We start from the raw sequence: 26,818 nt of genomic DNA, 5'->3' as shown, positions 1-26,818 counted from the left end.
GGGGCCGGGGCGGCGGGGCCGGTGAGCCGGGGCGAGCTGGGACGGGGGGCACGGCGGGCACGGCGGCACCGAGACACCGAGACGGGCCCCGGCAGCGCGGGGCTGCTACGGTGGGGACGGGCAGCTCCCGCGCCCCTCGCGGCACGGCCCGTGCCGTCCCCCTGCGGCGGCCGCGGCCCGAGCTCGGTGTGGGGCCGGGGAGGGTCGTGCCGGGCTGGGAGCGCCCCGGGAGCCGCGTGGCGCGGGGGAGCAAAGCGCGGGCACTCGTGGTTAACGCCACTTTTGTTCCTTTCGCTTACCGTTTAAATTCCCAAAGCAATCGGTGCTGTGAGGCGCTTTGGAAAGTACCGTGCTCTAGAGTTGAAGAACTTGGTGAGCTTGGCATTTTGGACATCCACGTATGCGTATATATAATTTTTGGATACGCAGAGTTTATGCGAACGAGTATTTCTGCTTTAAAAAAAGAAAGCGAAACTTCTTTTGAGTTCAAAACAATGCAGGGGCAGATGTAATGTTATGGGATGTATTCCATGGTGTTATCGTGTTTAAATGCAAGAGAAGCTGAAGGAGTGTAATTAATGAATGCAGCACGTAGTTGAAGGGTAAGAAGACTTTATTGCTTGTCACATTTTTCTGGTGCTGTGTGACTGGCCCTTAGGTTGCTTTGTGATCCTGTAAAGCTAAATTCATGTGCTGTGGGGCAGCCTGAGGATTAGTAGAAGTATTTGTAAATCATTTGAATAATTTGAAGCTCTATTTAAATGCAAAATGCTATGTGCTTAATACAGGTATGTATAGTTTTGGTAGCCAGTGGAAAGCCAATGAATATGCCGTTGAATTTTTCCGGCTGAGTTCAGTTGCACCTGTTTTGTATTTGCTGTTGAGCTGTTCTTGCCAACCTGCCTTCTGGCTCCTCTTCCTGGGAGGGTGCCCTGGAAGTTTCAGGGCACTGTTTTGTGCCAGCAGCTGTGCAGTTGTGTGATCCACACAATGGATGCCGAGGACTTCAGTGGTGCTTCCCTCAGACTGGCTCTCCTGTGCTGCAGGTGATGAGGAGCATTCCTGTGTTAAATAGGAATAGCCAAGGCTGTGCCCATGTCCATTATGAATTTAACAGAAATAATGCAGGTTCAGTGATGGAGCAATTCTTAAGACCACCATGGTTTTTCTGTCGTACCTTAAAAGGTATTCAAAGCATACTTTTTTTTTTCCCTCTAGCAGGTGGGAAGAATGAAAGGAAGGGGGGATGAGAGGATGTTGAACCTTTTTGTTTGGCTGTATGATGGAAGGAAACAGGACAGAGAACGTCTGCAATAGATCCTTGGGATGGCTTCAGAGACAAGAGAATGATGCTAAACCATGGCTCTGGAAACTTTCTAATTGCTTTTCTGCTGCTGAAAAGGCTTTGCCTTGTGGTGCAAAAACGGTAATTCCTGACTTTCCCTAAAAGCACAGTTGGTCTCCCAGTGCCGGGGGGGGGGGGGGGGTGGGGGGGGGGGGGGGGGGGGGGGGGGGGGATGACTGACCCAAGGTCGGAGTGGGGAGGGAGAGGAGACAGCAGTTCCCACAGTAAATACAAAATCTGCCTGGGGATTTAAGGCTTTCAGTTGTGTTTGTAGCACTCCCATCAGTGTGGGGAGAACAGGCAGGTTGCTTTGCTTGACAGGCTTTACTCTCCACAGCTGTTTGGGGTAATACAACTAACTGCTGAAGAGGTGTGTAAAGCAGCTTCCTGAAAGCTCTGCAGAGTTATTGCTGAAGAGTTGAGTAGAGGGGTAATCTTCATACTTCTAGTTCTTTATCCATTTAGCTTGGAGGCAAATTTCGTTTTCTGAATAATAATTATTAGTTACAGCAATTGTGGATATTATTCTTCACTGATGTCTTAATTTTTCCTTGGTTCCATTTCTTTAAATGTTCCTTTTCTGTAGTGTATGTGATTCTGTACATTTAAGATGAAAAATTTTAAGGAATAGAAGAAATAGTACAACACAATTAAGTACTTGAGCAAGTGAGCTCCAACTATTAAGTGACATTCATGCATGTTCAGTCTGATTTTAAGTAAAGGACATGGGGGAAATGGATAAGCATATTGCTGTCTTCATGTGTCAGGGGTTAGGAAGGCAGCTGCTATAAAATCTGGAATTTAATATGTAAATCAGTTCCAGACAGATCTTTGGCAGAGTTTATCTCTGTGAGATATGGCGTCAAGTGGAGAGGAATGGTTTTGAAGTTGGGTGATCAATTATTCATTAATGTGTAGTAGGAGATGCATTAAATTCAATTTGGAAAATAAAAGTTGTTCAAAGGCTCTGGAGCAATGTGTTCTGTGCAGGTTATCTCTTCTGACCTTGGCTGTTCTGTGCTACTTCTAACCTTGCTTAGTTCTCACTGCTGACATTAAAAAAAAAAAAACACATCTGTTTTTGTCTATGCTTTTATGTCTGTGCATCTTGATATCTTAAATCAGAGTAGGCAAAAAACAGTTGTGAAACTTGAGTCTTGTTTGCCCTCTGTTGTATTGATACAATTTCTAATTTTTTGAAGTCTTAATCTTTTAATGCATTACTCCTTTAACATTAATACAATTCTAAAGTCCTCATTCAAATACAACTTATGTAACTGTAAGTTGTGAAGCTTTTTTACATCATATCCATATGTGTTTCTTCTTACAAGGAACCTCTTAGCCTTAGGCAACAGTTTTCTGCTTTTTAGATTCTGTTTCATAGACACACTGCTGTTTGGTTTATAGCTTTTTGGGTTTGTTGCTTCCAACAATCTTCTACTGATACCAGTATACCTAAGGCTGGCACACATAACTGGCATGTTTCTTCTAATATTTTACTTGTTCATTCAGTAAGGTAATACTAGTCATAAAGATAACACCTTAAAAAGTTTCATTTATCATCAAAATTGTAACAGTTTAAAAATATGCTGCTCATCCTATGAAATTGTTGCTTTGTTTATGTATCTGAATGTAACCGAGCTTTCCTTTTTCCAGAAAGATTACATGGAGAGCAAGAAAGCTGCTGTGGAATTGAAGGGTGCTTCATCTCCTCACAATGCTGGCTCTAAACTCTTTCCAGCTGTGCCGCTTCCTGATGTTCATCCTCTCCAGCAACAGCAATTACAGCTCTCCCCTGGCCCCAAAGTAAGCTGCTGTGCTCATGGCTCTGACTCTTCCTGTCCTCCACAAATGCATTGTGGTGGTGGTGGTGGTAACTTGATTCACCCTGGCACAGTATTAGACTCAAAAAGCACTGGGACGATAACTTGTCAGGTGGGGTCAGGATTTGCTTACCAGTCTGCATCTTCACTGAAGAACCCTCCAGCCAGAAGCGGCCTGGCAGGAATTTCCAGTGAATTCTCTGGCATGTGCGTAGAAAACAGTGTATCCTCCTGTCAGCATCTGGCCTGTTGTGGGAAACTCCATTTCCAGCCCTGTCACGGTAACGTGCACAAACTGCATCAGTTCCCAGCCCTGCAGAGCTGCACATCTCCTGGCTATTTCCCTTGTCCTGAGTTCACAAGTGGGGCTCCAGCCCACCTGGACGAGCACCTTGCACAGTCGGAGCTCACGTCCCGTGTGTGCGCCAACCCTCTGCACCTAAACGTGGCCCCTCCCGTTTGTCTGAAGGGCTCTCACTACTGCAGTGACTGCTTGAGCAAGGTTTGTACACCTCACACTTCTCACTTCTTAACTGGGGAGTATGGTTAATGCTGAAATTGTGTTACTTGAGCAAAACACCAGCTTCCATGGGTGCAGCCTGCACCCCCCTAGTTGGTGATGCACAGTCCAGGTGCACCAGGTACCCTGTTGGAAGCTGATCTCTTTTCTGAGGTCACATTCAGTGCATTAGGAAGACAAAGGACCTATTACAATACTCAGCTTCCAGGGGATTTGTAAAGTATTCAAGTGGAATTGTTACTGGATTTGAAAGACAGTTACTCTTCTTCACAGCTCCAATTAAGGTGTTCTGTAGTAAGGACTCTGACTAAAGGCTAACAGCAGTTAACAGGTACCCTTGGGCAGTTGATCAGTAAGGAGCCATTTGTAAGTCAGGTGATTCATCTTATGCTAACAAGGATATTCTGGTTTTGGTTTAGTTTGGTAGGTCTTAGTTCAGCCTTGCCAAATTTGTAATTTATACTTCAGTACCAATTTGGTCCAATTCAGAACTCATTAGAACTGTGTTTGAATATTACTAGGAATTCCAAATGAAATAATATACTCAGCTTTGCAAGATGTGTTACTTAAACTTCCAAGCTTGAGTTTCCAGTAGAAGAGTGAAATGTCACTTCAATAAACTAAGTGGTGAATTTGGTATCTATGGAATCATCACTTCTTTGGGAGGGGGAGGAGGGCGTTTCAGCCTTGTACTCTGAATTGTGCAGGTTTCACATGCAAGGTCTTTGGTTGGTTTTTTTGGTTCTTTTTTTAAACATATTAATACTACTTAAAGGTGGCACCTCTTGATATGTTGAGTTTAATAGAACCTTTCCTTGTATTGGGAAATCTAGGGTTAAGTATACTGGGAAGGATTCTAGGATAGCAGCTTCCTTTATGCAGTGATACTGTTGTTAATTAACTTTGTTGAGTACATCTGAACTTGCATTTGTTGCAGAAGGGAATCTGAGTGTTTCTAGCATGGAATGGCGTGTATTAGTATTCTATACTAAATGAACATGTATTTTGAAAAATTGTCCCAACAGCCAACCAGAAACAGCTTAGTTGATGCTGCTAAAATCTGGCCAAATATTCCTCCTCCAAGTGCACAGACTGCACCTGTTCCAATCCCAATCTGTAATGGCTGTGGAACCAAAGGAGCAGGAAATGAGAAGAGTTTGCTACTGGCAAGCAGCCTTGGCAAATCACCACAGAAATATGGTAAACCACATTTGTTTGAAACTTCCATGTAGTGAATGTCCTCCTTTTAAATACTGTTGCAGAGCAAGAGTTCTCTTAAATTGCACTGTTGTCTGGAAACTTCTATAAAGTCATAGAAGACCAAACAGTAAAAAAATATTTTGTCTCTGTTTTGATAATTCATGACTTGGATTTACATGTTTTGACTACATAGTTAACTTACTGTATTGTTTGCGTGGAGTTTTGGTTTCTTTACTATGGGGTTTTTCACTGTTTTAAGAAGTAGAAAAAGAAATTGTGAGAACTCAGAAGCTGTTTTGTTCTGGTGGTGTATAGAGAAATTATCTTCAGCCATACTTTGAAAAGCATTTGCTTCGTCTAGTGTCTGTTGTCCCTTCATATGTAGTAAAGGTGTAACACTTATAATTACAATATAGCTTTTAAAGTGTTCCTAAGAGGAAAATACTTTGTGAAATAATTAAATGGTCTTTCCACAGTGTTAGTACTGCTTCAATTACAAAATCATCAGGTATGAAAGTTATAAACTTTAAAATGTCATGGAAGAATAAGAAATTGGGTAGTTTTACTGTTACTTTAAGACTACATCAATTTTAAGGTGTGACACCCCAATTAAATGTCTTTACAAAATAGAATTCCAGTGCATCTTGTCAAAGACTAACTAGCCAACATATACCCAAACAAACATGACAGTTGTCTGGTGTGCCTTATTTTAAATTTTCAACTTTAATTTGTAATTTGATCAGATTCCATATTTCATTTCCATTAGTGATATAGCACCCACTGAATTTGGTGTTGCACAACCTCAGACAGTTTTTTTGTGGCAGACACCACCTCAGCACTCGATAACTTTTTAAAAATAATTACTTGATTTTTTGAGAGCTTAAAAGTAAAGTCCAAGTCATCTCGAATCTTTATCCTAATTTGACAGTGACTAAATTTCTGTTAAAGTCTGGTTTGTTTGATTCCTTAGGAAAACAAAACTGAACTTGCATTCCTGAGCATGCCATTCATAAAGCTTCCCAAGTGGAAATTTTATCGTATGTTAAGTTTAATACTTTTGGTATTTGGAGATAAAAATGAGGTGTGTTCTTAAACCTGTACAGGGTCTCCCGAAGTTGCAATAACAGGCCAAGTTCTGGAAAATTTGCCCCCCATTGGAGTCTTCTGGGATATTGAAAACTGCTCAGTTCCCACTGGCCGTTCCGCTATAGCAGTTGTGCAGAGGATTCGGGAGAAGTTTTTTAAAGGTCACAGAGAGGCAGAATTCATCTGTGTGTGTGACATTAGTAAAGAAAATAAAGAAGTTATTCAGGAGCTAAACAACTGCCAGGTATCAAAACAGCACCTGCTGGGTGTTCTTGCATGAGAACTTGTTTCCTTTGAGTGTGCCAGCAGTGGTTCGTGTTCACTGAAGCTTTGTTTGCTTCTGTGGGTTTAGTGCATGAGCTTATCTTCAGTTTATGGATGGGGTCTTCAATGCTAATTTTTTCTGGGTGGGATATTTTTAAAAACTGAAACTGCATTCCATTATCTGTAGGTTACTGTTTTAGTGAGAGAATTTTTATCTCATTCAGTAAAATGTGGTGGTGGAGTTTTTGTGTTATGCTTCAAATCTGTGACTAAATGGTTAACCTAAAAGAACTAAGATTCTGTGAACTTAACTTTTTTACTTTGTTAGTGAATACTGTGCTGATTGGTAGGGACACTAGTGGTGTTGATGGAGGCACCTTTAACACTACATATTTTTTTCCATATTTTTCCCGTTTCTTGGCATTTTTTTTTAAAGTTTTTGCACTAGTTTCTATGTCAGAAATTTCCTTTCCACCCCCTAAACTGCAGATATGAGAACAGCTTAACAGTTTATCTGCTTGTGTGAGGTAAAACGAATTGATAGCAAATACTTGCTATGTTTGTCAACCCTCTATTTCAGCTGCAGTTTTTTGGAATGTTTTTAGGGTCTGTAAGTTGTGATCTTTAACACACAACAGCAGAAGTCATCCTGGAGACATTGCTGAACAACTAGAGTTGAAGTTTATTGCTCATTAGAACAGGTTGAGATTCGTATGTGTTCTATTTCATTCATGTGTACATTCATTTATCTAAAGAAAAGGTGCATGTGAAAGCTTGTATTTCAACTTTAAAACAACTAAAGCGAGCAACAGTTCACATTGAAGCTTTTCTTCAGAGTGTATCTATGTATTTCCACAGGTGACTGTTGCACACATCAATGCTACAGCCAAGAATGCTGCTGATGACAAACTCAGGCAGAGTCTTAGGAGATTTGCTGATACACACACTGCACCTGCTACTGTGGTTCTTGTGTCAAGTAAGTGTTTGTGGCACTCGTCTACAGTGCAGAATTCAGTTCCTCTCTTCAGTGGTGCTTTTGCATATGACACTTTTGCTTTCCAGGAGTGGTGTTTAGGACCAGCTTTAACTGAACTGCTGAAGAATTCTTAATGTCAGTGGCAGGGACAGTAAAATGAGAACTTGGCTTAGTCAGTGCAATGATCTGCTGTCTTGTTGAGTGTCAGTGGGTATGTGAGTAAATACTGTCTAAAGTTAGCTTCAGCAGGAAGCTGATAAGGTAAAACTCATTGGGTTGTGTTGTAAAATTTATGGTCTGGGCAAAATGTATTTGTTTTTAATTCACGTAGCAGTGTATTATGCCGTTAAATATACAGCCACTCAGCTGTTGAGTTGATGTGTGTTGCCCTGGGTTTCTCCCTGAAGCTAAAGAAATGTTTGCTAAAGAAATATCCAGTACCAGTCCAATGCCCTACTGATGAATTGCTACAAGCTGCTGTTAAAAGGAAGCCCTTGCCTTGAGACTGAATGTGAACTGCTGACTTAAATTGTCTGTCAAGAAGCCGTATAGCTGTTGATGCGTTTTCGTTGCAAAGTTTTAATGATAACTAGAACTTGTCAAGTGAGATTTGCAGTTTTGTTTCTTTAATCAGTTGGGTTTTTTTGAGCTTTTTCAAGTGTTTCCTTGCCTATTTTATGTTTTTCTCCAGCGGATGTCAACTTTGCTTTGGAACTGAGTGACCTGAGACATCGACACGGTTTCCGAATAATTCTGATACATAAAAACCAAGCTTCAGAAGCGCTCTTGCATCATGCTCACGAGCTTATTTGTTTCGAAGAATTTATTTCAGACTTGCCACCGAGGTTACCACTAAAAGTGCCGGTAAAGTTTTTAATTCTTGATGTAACAGGTGTTTCCAAGTGTCAAATTCCATTTTTTTTGTTCTAATTTAGGAGGAGAGCAGGCTGAAATTGTGTTAGTTATGGTGAGGCATTATGTCTGCTGCCTATCTGACCATTGTCTGTATTTCAGTTACTACCATGGGAATGTTTGCCTTCTGTTTAAGACTGAAAGAATGAAATAATAAAATGAGAAAGTAATTAAAGAGTGAAATAGCAAGGTCATGTTCTTATCAATAAATATTTTACCAGATAAGGTACCTTACATGCTTTTCTTTCACAGACAGAAAGTTCAGGTAAGAACTTAGTTGTGCATTAAGACATCTTAGTGCTTTTTTAAGTGTCTTTTCTTGGGTTTCTGTCTTCCTTGGTGATTCCTTCTGGATTTGTTGTGCTGTCTTTGTACAGCACTCATGGATTTTTCTTTCTCTGAGATAACTTCCTGAACTATGTGTTCACATGCCTGTGTAGAATATATAGAGTGTTGGATGGGTAACAATGATGCTTTCTCATCTGGAGAATTGATCAGGTACTGATCCATTGATCAAGGACTCTGTAGTCTCTTTGAACTTTAAATTATATTGGAGATGGAAGTTTGAGAATCTAACCTGGTATGAGAGTTTTCCAAACAAGTTGTGCTGCGAAAGGAATGACTTGAGGATGGGATGGGGGTGGTGGGAGGAGGGCATGTGTCACCAGAACCAATGGAAAATGGCTGGTTTTGAACAAGAAGATATTCTGACATAATCAAATTAAAATCTTCCTCCTTTAAACAGGCCTGCCATACGCTGTTATATGTCTATAATCTGCCAACAAACAGAGACAGCAAAAGTGTCAGCAATAGACTGAGGCGCTTGTCAGACAACTGTGGAGGGAAGGTGCTGAGCATTTCTGGGAGCAGTGCAATCCTCCGCTTCTTAAACCAGGAAAGTGCTGAACGGGCTCGGAAGCGAATGGAAAATGAAGATGTTTTTGGTAACAGGATTGTAGTGTCTTTTACTCCCAAGAACAAAGAACTTAATGAAACAAAAAGCTCCAGCCTTGTGGGAACTGAGAAGGTCAAGTCTCCCAAAAAAATTAATAAGAGCACAAAGCTGTGCCTCCTCAACAAAGACTCAAGTGATCAGTCTTCTGGTACCAAAGGCTCTGCTGGGAGGGGATTCCAGGTTCATGGATCTGTCGTCAAACCCACAAATGTTAAAAGTTTACAGGTATTTTTCTACCTTGTTAAATATTCTTGCTTTTTCTTGTGTTCTGAGGGTTGCTTCTGTTAAAATTCTAACTTGTCCCATTAAATGAATAATAGTAATGTATAGTGACATTGCTGAATGAGAGCTATATTCATATGCTTGGAAAGCAGATAATTAATTTGAGGGTTGTTGTTCCCCCTTTGTACCCCTTTTTTTTCAATTTGGAAATGCTGCTGCTACTTAGAGCCTTGAATCCTAGCTAGTTTTGACTTTTGCACTGGTAATGAGTCTAACATCTAGAGTGATCCATTTTAAAGAGAAGTAGGGTTAGATTTGCCATGTACCAAATATTTCAACTAATTGACAGTCTACTCTCCTGTGTCACAGAAAATCAAAAATCCCTTGTTACGAAATGCCAACAAAAATGCTATTGTCAGTCATCTAGGTTTCCATCAGAAGGAAAGCCTCTGGCAAGGGATGTCTGGTGCTTTTATGCTGACCTTTTATCTCTTTCTTATAGGAGCTGTGCCGCCTTGAATCAAAGAACATCAGTAGAAATACGGAAAACCAGCAAGAACATGTAAGAGAAGAAATTCCTTCTCCTCAGAGTAACTCTAATGCAGCAGTTTCTGTGTCTCTGGCAACCAAAAAACTGGGAGCAGGAGAATCATCCTCTAAAAGTAGTCAGAAGTATGTTTAAAAATACAAAGATGTCGATATTAGTTACTTTTTAAAAAATGTGAATTCTGCAACATAACGTGTTTTCTTTTTCTTTTATGTATTTGTAAATAGAAAAGAGACCTCTGCTTCCAGGAGCATTACCAATTCCCCTGTAGATAAAAAAGATAAAGATGAAACTGTATTTCAGGTCAGCTATCCCTCTGCTTTCAGTAAGTTGACGGCCTCAAGACAGCTCAGTCCTTTGCTCATGTCTCAGAGTTGCTGGTCATCTCGGTAAGTGTCTGTCTTGTTTGGGAGGTGAAGTGAGACTTCACCAATATGTACATTGATTTTTTTGACAGCTGTAAGTGGAGTTGTGTGTGCTAAGAACATTTCTTATTTCCACTGATTTATGTGGACACAAAAGGAAAAGTGGTGCTGCATGACAGCTAATAGAGGTTGGACATAAAGATAAGGTGGAGTGAACAGTTTTTCAGAAACTTATGATGTGGCAATTGTTTCATGTGAACTTTGGAGCTTCTAAAAAAATCCTCAGAGGTGTTATAAACATCTTACTCCTCTTAATTTCAGTGCCTTTGACATTCCCAGTAGACATCTATCCAGACCCATTAAATTCTCATAAACTTGCATATCTGGTGTTTGCCAATTATTAGAATCAAGTGAAGGAGTTTGACTTTATAATGTGTTAATAAGAAAGTAGAATACTTAATGCCAAGTATGTTATTAAATTGGGTGACTTTGAAACATAATATGAATTATTTCCTTTCTATACAAAATACTTGTTATGATGTTTTGCTTGTGGTGGAATTTGTTTTGTGTGCACATATATATATATACTAGGAAAATCCATTCGAAGTGCTGTATTTGTGCACTTGACCTGTGTCTATTTTCTGAGTGATTTTGGGTTGTATATATAAGAACTGTGCAATAACTTCTTTAGCTCATAAGTGTTTTTATTTTACCCAGGAGTATGTCTCCAAACCTTTCAAATCGATCATCTCCACTCACCTTTAATGTAGTAAATCATACCAGTGGTACAGACTGCCCTGATCCTTTTGCAAATGGAGCAGACATTCAGGTCAGCAACATAGATTACAGATTGTCCAGAAAAGAGTTGCAGCAAAATTTACAAGAAATTTTCTCAAGACATGGCAAGGTAAAGGCACAAATTCCTTTAAATCTGTTTAAGTACTTTCTATTTATGTGTTTAGAGGCATGCTTATGGTCTGGCTTCAGGTGAGCAGCAAGCTATCTGAGCAGGACTTTTAAACTTTATTAAAAGGATATACTGTGTTTTTTTCCTTTAAAAAGACCAGATCATCACTTGCACAGTGTTTTTAATTTCGATGTGGTCTTCATAGATTTCGTATTCTGAAGTTTTGTATATAAAATTCCTACTAAATGGCTAATTAGTCATGCAGGGAAGAGACTTAAGCTTTAACAGGATAACCTTTTTAAGCTGTAAGGCTGAATTCCTAATGCCAGCTTAAAAAAATCACAGTGAAAACTCAGTTTCTGAATAAAAAGTGATCAAAAGCAGGGGGAGTGTGAATTGGTAAAAAGCAACTATGGAAGGCAAGGTCACTTCTGCAGCAGTGCTATTTCTGTCTGTTCTGTGCATGACATTCTTCTGGCATAATCTACGATGGAAGATGATGCTGTTGTTAATGAAATACTATGAATTTGCCTTGGTCCAGGTTCCCTGCACTTGGCTTTTGTTTGCATTGTCCTGATGGTTGTGGTTCCCTCAGGACTCAGGTCCTCTTTGCATTGTATTTGGCTCTTGGCCAAAGCAAGACTGTGCTACTCAAGTGGTGCCTTGCTGGGGGTTCATATCTTGTTATAAATGTATGAGGTGTTTTCTTCCTCAGGTGAAAAGTGTCGAGCTCAGTCCTCACACAGATTATCAGTTGAAGGCCGTAGTTCAGATGGAAAATCTTCAAGAAGCCATCAATGCTGTCAACAGTCTTCACAGATACAAAATTGGCAGTAAGAGGATCCAGGTCTCATTAGCAACGGGAGCTGCTAGTAAATCACTGTCTCTACTTAGGTAATAAGCATTTTGGCATCTGCTTAATTGTCCTAGCATGTGTTCAGTAGCTGAGAGATGATTTCAAATACTGATTAAAGGAATGGTAGGGAAGTAAAGTCAAATCTGTCATGTGACCTGATGAATGTATTAAATACAACTAGGTTAGTTTGCAGTTTAGCATTTTTATGCTGCTTATATTTTGAGTTGCATCTGAAGAGACTAGATCTCTGTTTAATAGCTTTACTACTCTTACTGCATAATACTGATGTACCTTTAACTTAATTTGTGCAGCTGAGTTAAGGTTGCACTTGGCATCTTTATTTTTTTATTTGCTCCAAGGAAGTGCATATGAATTGCCTCTTTGAGGATGGGTGCACAGTTGAAATGCTGTTGGTGTTTCCTTGATGTTTTTTCTAGATGGAAGACAATAAAACTAGAGTGCTGATGCTAGTGAGAATACAAGTATTTATTTTTCTCACACTGAAAGAAAGCATTAGGAAAAAAGTTGTCATTGTTTATTCACAGAATGAAACTAGTACAATTATGTACTACTTGCTATTGTATAATTTACAAGTTTATTTGATTCTTGCCTGTTCAAAGTTTGTAATGTAGTAACCAGGCTTGTAACTTTTAATGCTGCAGCTTTGTTGCTTTTTAAAGAGGCTCAAATCTTCCCACCACCTATGAAAGACACAGCTCCTTCAGAGACGTGACCCAATGAGTTAGGAGAAACGTTAGTACTCGCACTCTGTGATCTGAAATGACAACTTCTGTAGTGCTGGAATGGAAGGGAATGCAATTTGTCCTGTTTTATTTGTAGTTCATAAACTGCATCTGTAAATATATCACCAATTTGAGCTGGAATCCAATTATAGTAGATTAATTTTGTGCTAATGCTGCAAAACCTCTTTTATAGCTCAGAAGCAATGTCCATTCTGCAGGATGCACCTGCTTGTTGTTTGCCTGTGTTCAAATTCACAGAAATCTATGAAAAAAAGTAAGTTCCTGGTTGTTTTTCCTTCTTAAAAAGCATATTATCTTGTGGAATTGTTTACAGTGACTTATAGAGAGGAACAGAATGGAGAGTTATGGATTTTTATGGGTAGATGTTACAGCATATTTTGTATCCAGAGGCAATGACTGGCCTTTCTTAGGGGGTTCTACTTTTGTATTTTCCTTAATTTTTCTACATTGGTGTGAATAAGTTAGTTACCTTAACACTTTTCATAGAATAGCTTCTAGCATATTCCTGTTTATTAAATAAAAAAGTAGAGATTACAGCATTGTCTTAACTGTGTTGATAATGTGCTTGCATTTCAATCTTTTTCTTTTAGATTTGGTCGTAAGTTAATTGTGTCAGACTTATATAAACTCACGGATACCGTGGCGATCCGGGACCAGGGCAGTGGGAGGCTCGTGTGCCTCCTGCCCAGCAGCCAGGCCCGCCAGAGCCCCTTGGGATCTTCCCAGTCACATGATGGATCCTCAGCAAACTGTAGCCCTATAATATTTGAAGAGTTGGAGTATCACGAGCCTGTTTGTAAGCAGCATTGCCTGAATAAAGACTTTATGTAAGCTGTGTATAAAATACTATAAAACCTTACAAAATATTTGAACAGCACCTGTCATGTATAAGTCTATTGAAGTTGAGGTATATATGTTCTCAGTGTGCTCTGGACACTTTATATGCTTACAAGAGTAAGTCAGAAAACAGTGAGGTGGCACAGTGAATTTTCTAGGCAGTTCTCGTGGGTTAGTGTGTCTGGGTGAGATGTTTGTGTTCCAGCACAGCTGCCAGGATTGAACACCTTTTTAGCAGGGGTTGGAAGATACACTGTGTTCCTCTGGTTATGGAGGAAGGCTGTACATACTAGAGAGATTTCTATTAGCCTGACTTTTATTACATAACTGTAGCTGGAACTGATGGTTCCTCTTTGTCCTCCAGCTACATTTAGTAAGTGATTCATACTGGTTTGAAGGTTTCCTTAAGCCATGTGTTAACTTTTTGGTTTCATTCAGCAAGAGCCAGGTTCTTCTGCTAGAGCAGTTATTAGGTGTTCACTGTTAACTGCCTGGTATGTGCTGCTAAAATTTCATTTGAAAGTTTTAATCTAACGCTAATAGAAATGTAGTCATCTCAGTATGAATTCTGGAAATTTGCTGTAGCTGTATTAATTTTTTGTGGGGAAAAAAAAGTTGTTTGTGACTGTACCTAGTGCTGTTGTCAGCTGGTAGCAGTTATATGCATATAGTATAATGTTTACTGTGGGGGTGTGTGTGAGCACAGACATACTATGCTAAAGCTGTGTGTAGAGTAAGCATATAAACTTGAACCTCTTGTTTTTGCAGTGAGCACGAGTTTGATCCAGATTCTTACAGAATTCCTTTTGTGATTTTGTCTCTGAAGACATTTGCTCCTCAAGTTCATAGTCTTCTACAGACACATGAGGGAACTGTGCCTTTACTAAGGTAAAATATTGTTAATTTATGTTTTTAGTGTAAGGCTGAAGATTTTTATTGTAGGTTGAAGATTTAAAACCTTACGGAAGTTACTTGTTGTGTAAAAACTTCAGTTCTTATATAAGAATAATGCGAATAAGTGCATTATGAAATTATTATTTTTAACATTCTTGTTGAGCAAAACCAGCACACTTATTTAAAATGTGTATTCTATAGAAATTTCTATAATTTGTCAGTAATTTGTTGAAACTTCTTGCTCATGAATTGTCACAAAATAATGATATTTTTCAGAAAATTGTTGGTGGTATTTTAGTGTATAATGGAAGCTCCTTTTTTCTTCCCAAGTTTTCCTGATTGTTACATGTCAGAGTTCAATGATCTTGAAATGGTGCCAGAAGGCCAGGGTGGTGTTCCTTTAGAACATCTGATTACCTGTGTTCCTGGAGTTAACATTGCCACTGCCCAAAATGGCATTAAAGTTATTAAATGGATACATAACAAACCACCACCTCCTACTGCAGGTAAATATCTGTTTAAAATGCTTTCTCTAAAAGGTCTTGGGGGTTTTTATGCTAAAAAACTAAGCTAATAAATTCTGCTAATAAAATAAACATGTATAACTGTCAAACCTTGTTATAAGGGAAAACTTTTAGCTTGAGTATTCATACTTATTTTCTCCTGTGCTGTAGCTTCTGTCCATAAGTAAAATGCAGTGTTTAGTGGAAGAAGACTAGTGAAAGGTTCAGTAACATGACTCTTTTGTTCGTAGATCCTTGGCTTCTACGTTCCAAGAGCCCTGTGGGCAATCCCCAGCTCATTCAGTTCAGCAGAGAAGTGATAGATCTCCTCAAAAGCCAACCCTCCTGCGTCATCCCCGTCAGTAAATTCATCCCAACGTACCACCACCACTTCGCGAAGCAGTGCCGCGTGTCCGACTACGGCTATTCCAAATTGATGGAGCTGCTGGAGGCAGTGCCTCATGTGCTGCAAGTGAGTGATACAGCTCTGTTCCTTTTGACTTGGGAAATTGTATCTGCACCTGTCCAAACTACTGGCTGATGCTGTAAAATAGGTGCTGTGCAATTACCTAGCCCACCTTGTGAGAGATGGTCAACTGAACCGTGGTAGGTAATTGTATTCTTCTTTGAGGTGCTGTTTCTGAGTCGTTTTTATTGTGCCTACCCATTCTGGGAAAATCAACTCTTAGTTTAAGTCTCTGGAATAAAGTTTGAAGCTGCTTTTTAGCTCTGGATTGTGCTTGGGTAAAAGTTTTTTAATTGTGCTGTGTGTCATAAGAACACAATAAATACTGAGTGCTCGCGAGTGGGGCTGAAATGTGTGGTTTGTGACTTGAAGGATTTCTGTATGAAATAAGTCATGTGATCTTACATTAGAAAACCATTATGGTCACATTATTTTGAACATCAGTTGGCTGTAGAATTTTTAAATAAACAATACAAATGTGTGAAGTCGCAATAGCATTCATAGATGAAGCACTGAATTTTGATGACATATGTCTTAGTATGGAAAGTGTGTGGCTTCATGAGGCTGCTGTTCCAAGTGCTGTCTCTATAATAGTCTTTGTTTCTCACCTACCTGTACTAGAACTGGCTTTTAAATACCTTTTACTGAAGATGCTAGAACTGAGTGACCAAATAAAAATTTTGTTTCAGATCCTTGGTATGGGCTCCAAACGCTTGTTAACTCTGACACACAGAGCTCAAGTGAAGCGCTTCACTCAGGACTTACTGAAGCTCCTCAAATCCCAGGCCAGTAAGCAAGTTATTGTGAGGGAATTCTTGCAGGCTTATCACTGGTAAGTTATCCTTAATGAAACAAGAGAAATTCTGCAGGACATGGCTATCAATGGTGCACTTCAAATCTTAGTACAAAGCTGTGGCAACTATATTGACCCTTCATTGTGATGGGGAAGTTCAAACTTCTAATGAAAACAAAAATTAAAAGTTCTCTGGCATACTTTACTGCTTTCTTTAATACTGGGTTCATTTAATTTGATGGGAGTTGGTAAATGGGCTATTGTATTTCATTAGTTCTCTTTGAAGCCATGGCTGCAAGGTTGGATTTAAGCCAGTAGGTTGTGGCACATTCTTTATGGTTCGTGTTAGTGTTAGGCTTTCTTTAGAGGGAAACATAAAATGAATAGATTAATTGTCAGGAGTTACTCTTACTACTTTATCTAGCAATGGCAAAAATGAGGAGTAATACCTGTCTGGAACATTCTGTTCTAGCATGATAAAAAAATAGGGGTTATTTTTTAAGAACCAAAATGATGCTTTTCTTAATGTGAAGATGGAAAGCAGTAGTTGATGTGCTCTGAGCAAGCCATAGCATCTTAGAGCTACCTGTGATCTACCTTTACGTGTGTTCTGTTGTGCATCTTGTGCCAACAGCTCCTTTCTAGGACTGCACTCTTCTTCTATTTCTACTGTTGGCAAAAATGCATTATTGTTTGTTTCTAAATGTAGAGTCAGCACTGGCCACTTCTTGAATAAGAGCATATGTGAAGTGTTCTTGCTTCTGAGAGATTTTGGTCAGGGAGGTGGGAAGAGTAAAATGAATTTTAATATATTTCTTAGTATTTGGGAAGCTTAATATGGCGTTTTCCAGGATATGGTCTCTGCCTTCTCTTGAGATTTGTTCTCATTTAATAGTGTATGTCTGTAACTAGTAAGCAAATACAGACTAGTAGAAGTGTTGCCATATGGAGCTGTATAAACAGAACAATTACATTTTTCCTGAGATGGAAAACTGTTACGTTACATTATCACTTCCTGCAACTAGTCTGAGGCACCCACTGGTTGATAGATACAGCTCTTTGTTATACTGATTGTTCTTGTGACAGTAGATCTTACTTTTCTGGTTAGAATGGATTTCTAGGTTTCCCTTGTTTCACTGGGTAGTATTACTGCCAATATGAGAACTATTTTTTTATGATTTGAGGCTTATTTTCTCAACTTCCAAAAAATGTATTTTTTGCCTACACAGCATGCATTAAATACTTGTGTTACACACAGTCATCTACAACTTTCAGGTGCTTCTCTAAGGACTGGGATGTTACTGAGTATGGAGTGTGTGAACTGGCTGATATCATATCAGAAATTCCAGATACAACCATCTGTTTGTCACAACAAGACAGTGAAATGGTAATTTGTATTCCCAAAAGAGGTATGTCCATGTACATTTTTTGTACTGTTTCTAAATAAATTGTTCTTTGACTGTATTAAAACTGTAGTAACTCAAGTGTATAGGAGTGACTTATATTTTTTTATAATGGTGTTGCTAACTTCTAGCAAACCAAGAATGTCTCTCTTTGGACACTTGTAGTGGAACAGACAGGAAAACAGGTGCCAAAACACATAAAAGAATGTTACTCCTTCTCCGTGTAGTTAAGCTTTCTGTGGAATGATTAGAGGGTGGTTGTTTCCATACAGAAAACATAGCAATGTAATGGGCTATTTAAAACCTCCTAAAGTGCTGATCACCCGAGTTTTTTGACTTTAAACAAGTAAGTTTTGTAAAAGTCTTCAGTCCCAGACAAAAACAGTGACTTACAGGATATGTGATGTGGCTGAAAATCAGCCATCATATTTTCTCATTGTATTCTGTTGCATTTGTATAAGTGTTGTGATGTGGCTCTTGCTTTGTTTGTTGTTTTTTTTTTAACTTTAGAACGTACACAAGAAGAAATTGAGAGAACCAAACAGTTTTCCAAGGAGGTGGTGGACTTACTGCGCCATCAACCCCATTTTCGGATGCCCTTCAATAAATTTATTCCTTGTTACCACCACCACTTTGGTCGTCAGTGCAAACTCGCTTACTATGGTTTTACAAAGCTACTTGAACTCTTTGAAGCCATACCAGATGTCTTACTTGTAAGTTCTAAAATCTTAAGCTGTACTGAAGCATTTTTCTGGGATCTATACAACTGTTTCAGCAGGGGTTATTTTGATCAGAAGCTTTAGTATGAGTTATAAACTATGCACCTGTAATGTGTAGACAGCTGTATTTAAGAAGATCTTGTGTGATAGCTACTCTGGTAAAATGGTCCAAGGCTTTGAGCACGTTCAGGAGGCTATCTGTTAACAAATTCAAGTTTTCTAAATGGGGTTACATCATAAAATTCAGTGCCTCAGAATTAGAGTGAAGGTTCATTAAATGGTGGAGTCACTGTCCCTGGAGGTGTTTAAGAAGAGACTGGATGTGGCACTTGGTGCCATGGTCTAGTAGAAGGTGGAGTTAGATCAAAGATTGAACTCTATCTCAGGGGTCTTTTCCAACCTAGTTGATTCTGTGATTCTTTGTAAAGTTGTGTTCAACTTGCTTTTAAAGTGGTTAGCTATTTAGCTGCTTATTTTGTAGTATTTCAGAAGTTGGATAGTTTTCCTTGCTATATAAACAGCTCTTTGAGTTGGCTGAGCCCTGCAGTGCAGCAAACGATTGGCGAGCGCTGAGTTTCAACTGCAGACTACACTTGGTTCATCCAGTCTGGGTAGGTCACTTGAACAGAGTGTAACTTCTCTTTTGTAGGTACTGGAATGTGGGGAGGAGAAAATCCTCACCCTCACAGAGGTGGAGCAAGTGAAAGCTGTTGCTGCCCAGTTGGTGAAGCTGCTGCGGTCGCAGAAGGACAACTGCCTGATGATGGCAGACCTGCTGCCCGAGTACAGCAGGACCTTCGGGTACAGCCTGCGCCTGCAGGACTATGACGTGAGCTCAGTGCCAGCCCTGATGCAAAAACTCTGCCATGTTGTAAAGGTAAACTTGTGTCTTTGTCATTTATGTATGCAAGGTTGTGTTAAGGAATTTTCTGTCTCAAATGATATGTCTCAGTATGTGGAACAAGGGGTACAGCATTGAGTCAAGAAGAGGAAATTCCTAAAGGATTTTAAGTGGAGTTTCTATATTCTTATGATACTTTCTTTTTGGTTTTTTGTAGCCTTGCAGCTTTCTCTGGGAACACTCATGTTTATTAGCATATAATAAGTAAAAGATTGTATTATAGTGCTTATTTTAACAGTACAAATTATTTTTCCCCCTGCCTCACTTCTAACTGTGAAAAAAAATTTTCTAGTAACTGTAGTAGTTGTCAGTCTCCTTAATGCTTTAAATTCCTTTTTTGAGCTATGGTTTGAGACTTTGACTCTGAATGTAAATAAGTAGATGGGTTACACTGTAGATGTTACAATTAAGTGAATGTGGGCACACTGGTTGAGTTGCTCCAGGTTTGTTAACTTAGCAACTGGTGTTCAGGCTGGAGCTCAGTCAGGTCCTGTTGTCTTGGAACAAAGAGTAAAATCATACCTACAGTGTGGCAGAAACAGCTACACAGCTATATGGATCTTGTATATTTAAATATTTCCATGTAATTAGCTGGATTCTGAGTGCTTTTGGCTGGGGGAGTATCAGATGCTGGTGTGTAGTGTCAGGTACAGCTCTGCTCAAACAAACCCCAGCTACACATCTTATTTATAAATCAGTCTCTTCCCTGTCCCTGACTTCGTTCCTGATTCATTTTTCCAGGTTGTTGACACAGAGTCTGGCAAGCAAATTCAGCTGATAAATAGGAAGTCTCTGCGGACTCTGACTGCCCAGTTGCTGGTCTTGCTGATGTCCTGGGATGGAACATCCTTTCCTTCTGTCGAGCAGCTTAAGCAGCATTATGAAACAGTCCATGGTACTTCACTTAATCCATGTGAATATGGATTTATGACCTTAACTGAACTCCTGAAGAGTCTGCCTTACTTGGTTGAGGTGTGTAAGCTCTCACCTTCCTGATGTGTCTCATACTTTGAAAAGGCATTGTGACTAGAGGACATGGAGGTGTGTGCTCTTATTCTTTCTCTTTTTTTTTTCTTGTTCAAATAGGTTTTTACCAATGGTGCAGCAGAAGAATATGTCAAGCTTACAAATCTGTACATGTTTGCAAAGAATGTGAGGTCCTTACTTCACACTTACCATTATCAGCAAATTTTTCTTCATGAGTTCCCAGTAGCATATAGCAAATACACTGGAGAAGTGCTGCAGCCTAAAGCATATGGATGCAATAATTTAGAAGAGCTCTTGGGAGCAATTCCACAGGTGTGAAGAACTCTGTTTTGCACAATTACATTGAGATTTCTACATGGATTAAAAGTAGTTACACAACCACAGTTTCTGTGAATTGGGGTGAATTACTGGACTAATTACTTTCTCCAAGGGAGCTTATAGCAGTCATTGAAAATACAAATTTCTGAGGAATCTGGACTGTGTAATGAGAAAAAGAAAATAAACCAGCACACATGGTTCAAATTTTGCTTAAGAACTGTTCCTGGTAAGGTTGTAAACATCCCTGGCATTTTATGGAGTGAGTGAATTGATTTTCTGTCTTGAGTGAATAAATGGTTGTAAAGTCCTGAAACCTCATTTGGATCAGGGTGCGTTTTTGGCTTTAGGAGTGCAGAATTGTGGGACTTTGTCAGAAGTGCCACATAGTAGAATTTTGCTGTGGCATATTCTTGTCATCCACGTGTCCTAAGTGCTCTAGGATAATTTTGTGACCCAGTTTATGCCTATAAGCTTTCCTTTATGTAAGTCCTTTAAGTGGAGAGTGACAAAATAGAATTTTGCGACTCCATGTTTAAACTTTTAGATTTGCTAATATATAGTTAGTACACTTTCTGGCTCTGTGGTTTGCCTTTGGCATCAATTATTTTGAGATAAAGCTTTTGCTTGGGTAATGTAGTACAAGTTGGCAATGTGATTTAGTTTGCTTTAAAAAATAATGTCAGTGCAAAGCTGGATGAAAGGCAGGGAGCAAACTGCTTTGGGCTTTGACGTTAACATGTGCTGATGTTCAGTTCTGCTTCTTTCTCAATAGGTGGTCTGGATTAAAGGACATGGCCATAAGAGAATTGTGGTCCTGAAGAATGATATGAAAAGTAAGCTATTTCAATTTTTAGCAGTATCTTAGTTTTCTTTAATATTTTTTTTAGAGGCAACTTGACAAAACTAACCAAATGAACTTGCCTTTTTGTAGCTCGTTTTAGCTCACCTAGTTTTCCCCCTGCTGATCATGTGGATGATCATGGAAATCAACTTGCTGACAATAATGGGCATATGATGGAGACCCCAGGATCCACGTCATCAATGGAACTAAATCTAGGAAGACCTAGCACTGGTAATGTAAAACTGATTTATATAACAATTTTATTGTCTTAGGGGAAATAAGCAGAGTAATTGAAGCAGCATGGGGAAAGGTGTGTGAGTAAATGTGAACTTCTTAAATACGCTTTGTGGCTTGAAAGCTTGTTGAATTTGAGTATAGAGTTAGGCATGTGTCCTCAGCTGTCAGTGTATGCACGTGGCTGTAGCTGCTGGGGTACTGCTTCCCATGGACTGTGGGGGAATTTGAAGTCTACAGGTATTAAGCTCATGAGAGAGGATGGTCAGTAGCAGCTTCTGCTGCCAATGTCTCCTGTGTTCTGATGAGAATATAGTGCTTTTCTATGGTGTTTATGTTGGTTTTGTGTTATTTATTTACAAGTAACAACGGCAGTTCTGTTGGTGTAAATCTGTCTCCAAATAAAAATAACCGGGAAATGGTGACCTACTTCATGTTGTGCTGTGGTCTCCAATTGTTTTATTACCTGCAGGTTGGAGAACTTGTGAAATGGTTCTTGAGTTATTTCAGAACTCTAGGCTCGTCCCTTTCAATAAGGGCAAATCACTTTATTTTGAAACTTTCAACTTAAATTTCACATGTAAATGTGTTAGTACATAAATAGTTGATAGGATATTGGTGTGTCTGCAGGGGAGTTGTCTGGTAACTGGTCCTTCTCTGTTAAAGACTGTTCTGTAGGACTTCTTTCCTCAGTTCTTCTATTACATGAGTTTAGCAAATACCATATTTTTCTCTAGGGATATATTTACTCAGGCAGGCAATAGTTGAACATACTAGTGCTTTGTCTGATACATTGTATTTAGTTAGATGCTCTTGATGCAGCAAGTGAATCTGAGGTTAATTAGCATTCATTACATTGGCTTGGTATTAATATTTCAAATACTGAATAGCTCTCAAATCCTCAGAATTGCATCTGGAGGCTTTTCATTTACAAGCTCTGAAACAGTGACACCTTCACAGCTTAGAGACACTTTGAAAGATGTTCCCTTGTTTTTGTAGTTTCCAATCAAACAGAGCAAGAGCTCCTTTGCCTCACAAATACATCTCCTGTTGACCTGCTGTGTGAGCCCGTCCCTTCCTGCCTGCCATCCCCACAGCTGAGACCTGATCCTGTGGTTCTGGAGTCTGCAGACCTCATCCAGTTTGAGGAACGCCCTGCACCTCTCTCTGGTAAGATTTTGCCTGCCTATGTCGTGTTACTTATGGAAGACAACTTGATAATTTGGAAAACAAGGCATCAAGTTCCATTTAACCAATCAATATGTGTATATATGACACGCTGGGATGTGTTGGGAACACAGGGGGCTTCCATCAGAAACTCCAGTACTGACCAGAGGTACCCTGCTGTGACTCTTACTGGGAACTTACCCACCTCTAAACTTGCATTTGGCCAACCTGTAGCAACCTTTTCACACAACCATTTCTTAGTGCTGAGCACTGAGACACTTAATGTGTGAGAAGTAAGTTAAACTTGCTGAACAGTACATGATGGTGACAGAGCCAGAAGCAAACATCACCTCAGCTGCAGAGGTGATCATGACACAGTTTTTGGCTTCAAATCAGACTGATAAGTTCTTTTTAAGTATTTTATTGCCTAATACCAAATAAATATTCTTAATTTTTCAAGAACAGAGCATCAGTAAATTGAATTGTCTTATTTATTTTATTTATTTTAGAAATAATGATTTTAACGGAAGAAGAAAAACAAAGAATTGTTACCACAGCTCAAGAAAAATTAGTCTCTGGGTCTGTGGTATCTGACACCACAGAGAATGCTTCAGTGCCTCCCTGTCAGTCCTCTGAAACCCAAGTAAACAAGGAAGCAACAGACAGCCCAGCCAAAAAGCAACACAAAAACAAGGTGAAATTGGCAGCCAACTTTTCACTTGCACCTGTAACCAAGCTTTAACTCTTTCTTTTTAGTGTGAAGGACAAATACCCATGGACTGCACAAAGTAAAGCTGTTTGTTAGCCCAGTTGTATTTTAATGAGAGGCCTAGAAGAATTAATTTGTATTTAATGTATTCTGTGAAGATTTTGTTCCTTTTACACTGAACACAGCTGTTAGCAGAGCAGATTTTTTTCTATTACTTTGAAAAAAAATCTGGCATTTGTTAAATTATTCTTAAATTTTACAGTTTTTCATAAGTGTGTTCAGTAAAAGCAAAATATTGATTCAAAAATGGAACAGATTTTATTTTCTTTAAGCCTCGTTGGTGATGTAATCATACATGTAGCATATTGTATTCTATAGGCTGTTGCTTACTGGTATTGTTTCAGACAGTATTAAGAAATGCATGATTTGTTTTTTCAAAAGCCTGTTGAGAAATTTTTAACTCGCTGACCCAAAATGACAGGAGTGAAGGGAGCTGATTGTCCTCCAGAGGAGAAACTTGTTCTCTGACCTTTCAGATGACTTGTAACTGCATTGGAAATTCTTGCCTAAAGATGTCTGTAGAAGATTATGTGGATCTTGTGTAAAACTTGTTTTAAATGTGTTGGTTTTTTCTGTAGCTTTCAGTTCTGTCTAGGAGCTTTCCAGGACACTGATGCTTTAAGCTTCCCTCTTACATTTAGCTTGTCTGGCATGGGTTTGGTTAAGGAAAAGACTGTCTTGGGGTCATGAGTTTAAGATACAGACACACACATTTTCTTTGTGTCTAGAAATGAAGTTAAGAAGATTCTGATATTTCTGAAATATGCATTTAATGCATAAATTACAGATAATGGAGCGGGTCTTATTAAAGTGGTTTGTGATGGAAGGTCCTGATGCTATTTCCACCTGTAAGGAAAGTTCTAGCTACATGTGGAAATGCTAAGGTTGTTCTGCTTAACCTTGTTTTCTATTTTTAAGCATGTCCAGTAAATGGGAAGCTCGTTCTTTGTGCTGTCTTTTAGCTGTGTCTGTTTTTATTCTAAGAATTACTGCTAGTGTTGGAAGCTTTTTTTGAATTGTGGTATCTTGTGTTGGCTTTTGAAAGGGCCAGCTTTGGAAGAGAGGTGAAGTCAGTGGATGACCTTAACTCTAGTTAGCAGAATTGTCCAGTGTGTGAGACTTTATACCCATTCTGGGTAACCATGGCATTTACAATGGGTTGTATTTGCCAGGCAGCAAATAAATTGCTTGTAGTATTGAAAGAACCTATACTAGAGGCTTTCCACTGGCCAACAGAGTATTTTTTTAGATGGATTCTATTGTAATATGCAAAAGATGGAACACAGGCTCTAATTTCTCAGCCAGCAGCAGGAAATGCCACTGAATAATGGCTATAGACAGAATTTTACTAGTCAGATTTTGTTATAAAATCTTTTATATTTAGGCAAGTATTACCAGTAGTGAACTTAGAGCCATTGTAAGTGCAAAGAAACACTTGGAAGTTTTTCTGAGCATTCTGGCACAGTATTTTGAGTCCTTAGTAAACCTCTACAGACATACTGCTATAGAAAAAAGAATTTAGAAGTGAAATTTCTTGGAATGCTTTTAATGAGTTAAATGCAAGAAAATCTGCTTTCACCTGAAGTTGGATAAGGTTAACAGTGATCAGTCTAGATCTTTGTTTCAGAAGAGCACACATTGGAGAAATGACCAGCCAGGAATCATATTTTCATGAGATGCAGCTACAAGTCGTCTGGAGTACTAAAGAAAACCAGGTTTTTGCTTCAGAGGAAAATATGGTATTTGACAAAATAAGTGTGGTGGTTACACCACATCTGGAGGTCAGCATATCTTATCTGGATTCGTGTGTGATTCTGCTGAAATCGCTGTTTGAAAGTAATAGAATAATACTTTTGAGAAGTTGTGTTCATAGTGTAACAAAATAGCTAATTGAATTGCAATATATTTTTTTATCCAAAGGGTTAAATGAATGATGTGACTTACAGATTTAAAACCATTACAACCATGAAATTCTTTAATTTAGCAAATAAATGTACTACTTCAGATTCATGTTTGTTTAAAAGAAAAAATGTCACTGAAGCCCTCGATTAATGCACTATCTTTTTTCTTGGAATGGGAGAGAGGAGGAGGAATTCTTTTCTTAGCTGTCTACTTTGTTTGGACACTTTCTTTTGTGGCTCAAGTGCTGTTTTTTGTGTGTTGGGACCAAACAGTTGTGTCAATAAAATTTTCAAGCAAGCAAAACTCTTGTCCTTGTCTGAAGACCTGAAAAAAACCCAGCTCTGTCCTAGAATCCTTAACTTGCTGTGTCATGTGAAATTCAATTATTCAGACAGAACAGAGAGCTAAAATTTGAGTTTTAGTGAAGACTAAAACATTGTAAATTCTGGAGAATGAGGCTTTTCCCAGTTGTTGGAATTGAGCTGTTAGCAGAGGGACTCAGCATCTCTTCCTGCTCTTTTGTACAAGGTTATGTTTAGGGCTTATTTTGAAAGGAAACTGTACTCTTTGTCAGCCTAAGGATTAAAATGGAGAAAGGAGTGTAAATGCAACAGTTGGAAGTCAGGTGTTCCTCCAGAGTTTGTCTCCCTGAGATGTTAAAATTGTCACAAATAATGTCATAGGGAGTGTTATTGTGGAATAAAGTTAACAAGTCACTTTGGAGTTACAGTGGCTTTGTTTTCCAGCTTTCTGAAGATGGATTATCCAGGAACTATACAAATCTGGCAGAACTCTTTCACTAGAGTGTTCTGAACTTCAGAATCTAACAAAATAAAGAAGGGCAACTAAACAGAACTGTTGTGGCATCTCACAGCTCCATGGGCAAAAGTAAAGAGCTCCTGACTTTTTTTTTTTAATTTTATGGCATATTCTCATTTAATGGAACTGCTAAGTGGAACAGTCTGCCAGAGTAAGTGCCAGGCTTGCTGCAGGTTCAATAACCAATTTTAAAGTAACTACCTAAAAAACTTACTTACCAGAAAACTCTCTGTATGTAGTATAATTAATATCCCTCCTGAAAATAATGAACATCCCTCTTTAAAAGGAGGAACAGACAATTTATAAAAACTTTCTATAGCAACACCACCAACCTTATAATCATCACTATGTAATTGCATTTTTTTTTCAGTAGCTGTGAAATGTTTTTAAGTCTATGAATGAGTAAAATCCCTCATAGCACTTGGTATGTGATTACCTTTAAAAGGTGAGTTTGACTGGAAATGCTGCTTTGGTATTGTGCTGCAAACATTCCCACTTCTTTCATTCTCACTTTATTTTAAGC

At 38.9% G+C, this 26,818-nt stretch overlaps 1 protein-coding gene across 3 annotated transcripts; it reads left to right on the top strand.

The window, feature by feature from the left end:
* MARF1 (meiosis regulator and mRNA stability factor 1) lies at positions 1 to 25,779 on the top strand. Of its 3 annotated transcripts, XM_027743988.2 has the most exons (27): positions 1 to 21; positions 1,219 to 1,426; positions 3,002 to 3,670; positions 4,714 to 4,888; positions 5,992 to 6,218; positions 7,097 to 7,214; positions 7,906 to 8,078; positions 8,872 to 9,306; positions 9,806 to 9,975; positions 10,078 to 10,239; positions 10,933 to 11,122; positions 11,838 to 12,016; positions 12,915 to 12,995; positions 13,333 to 13,569; positions 14,348 to 14,467; positions 14,804 to 14,979; positions 15,228 to 15,448; positions 16,132 to 16,274; positions 17,511 to 17,644; positions 18,149 to 18,351; positions 19,007 to 19,234; positions 20,000 to 20,230; positions 20,345 to 20,557; positions 21,336 to 21,396; positions 21,495 to 21,635; positions 22,638 to 22,808; positions 23,315 to 23,547. In XM_027743988.2, the coding sequence occupies exons 2-27, from the start codon at positions 1,280 to 1,282 to the stop codon at positions 23,545 to 23,547; spliced, it is 5,238 nt and encodes a 1,745-aa protein (XP_027599789.1). In that variant the 5' UTR covers positions 1 to 21; positions 1,219 to 1,279. The 3 variants fall into 3 exon arrangements, with proteins under 3 accessions (XP_027599789.1, XP_039246076.1, XP_027599790.1); XM_039390142.1 differs by lacking the exon at positions 1 to 21 and having other exon boundaries at positions 295 to 1,426; positions 23,315 to 25,779; XM_027743989.2 differs by lacking the exon at positions 1 to 21 and having other exon boundaries at positions 1,338 to 1,426; positions 3,006 to 3,670; positions 23,315 to 25,779.
* Positions 25,780 to 26,818: the final 1,039 nt, after the last annotated feature.

This window comes from Pipra filicauda, unplaced genomic scaffold, assembly GCF_003945595.2.
Source record: "Pipra filicauda isolate LSUMZ 115617 unplaced genomic scaffold, ASM394559v2 scaffold127_size2900866_pilon, whole genome shotgun sequence".
Lineage (NCBI taxonomy): Eukaryota > Metazoa > Chordata > Aves > Passeriformes > Pipridae > Pipra > Pipra filicauda.
This window is presented reverse-complemented; position numbering and strand designations above follow the sequence as displayed.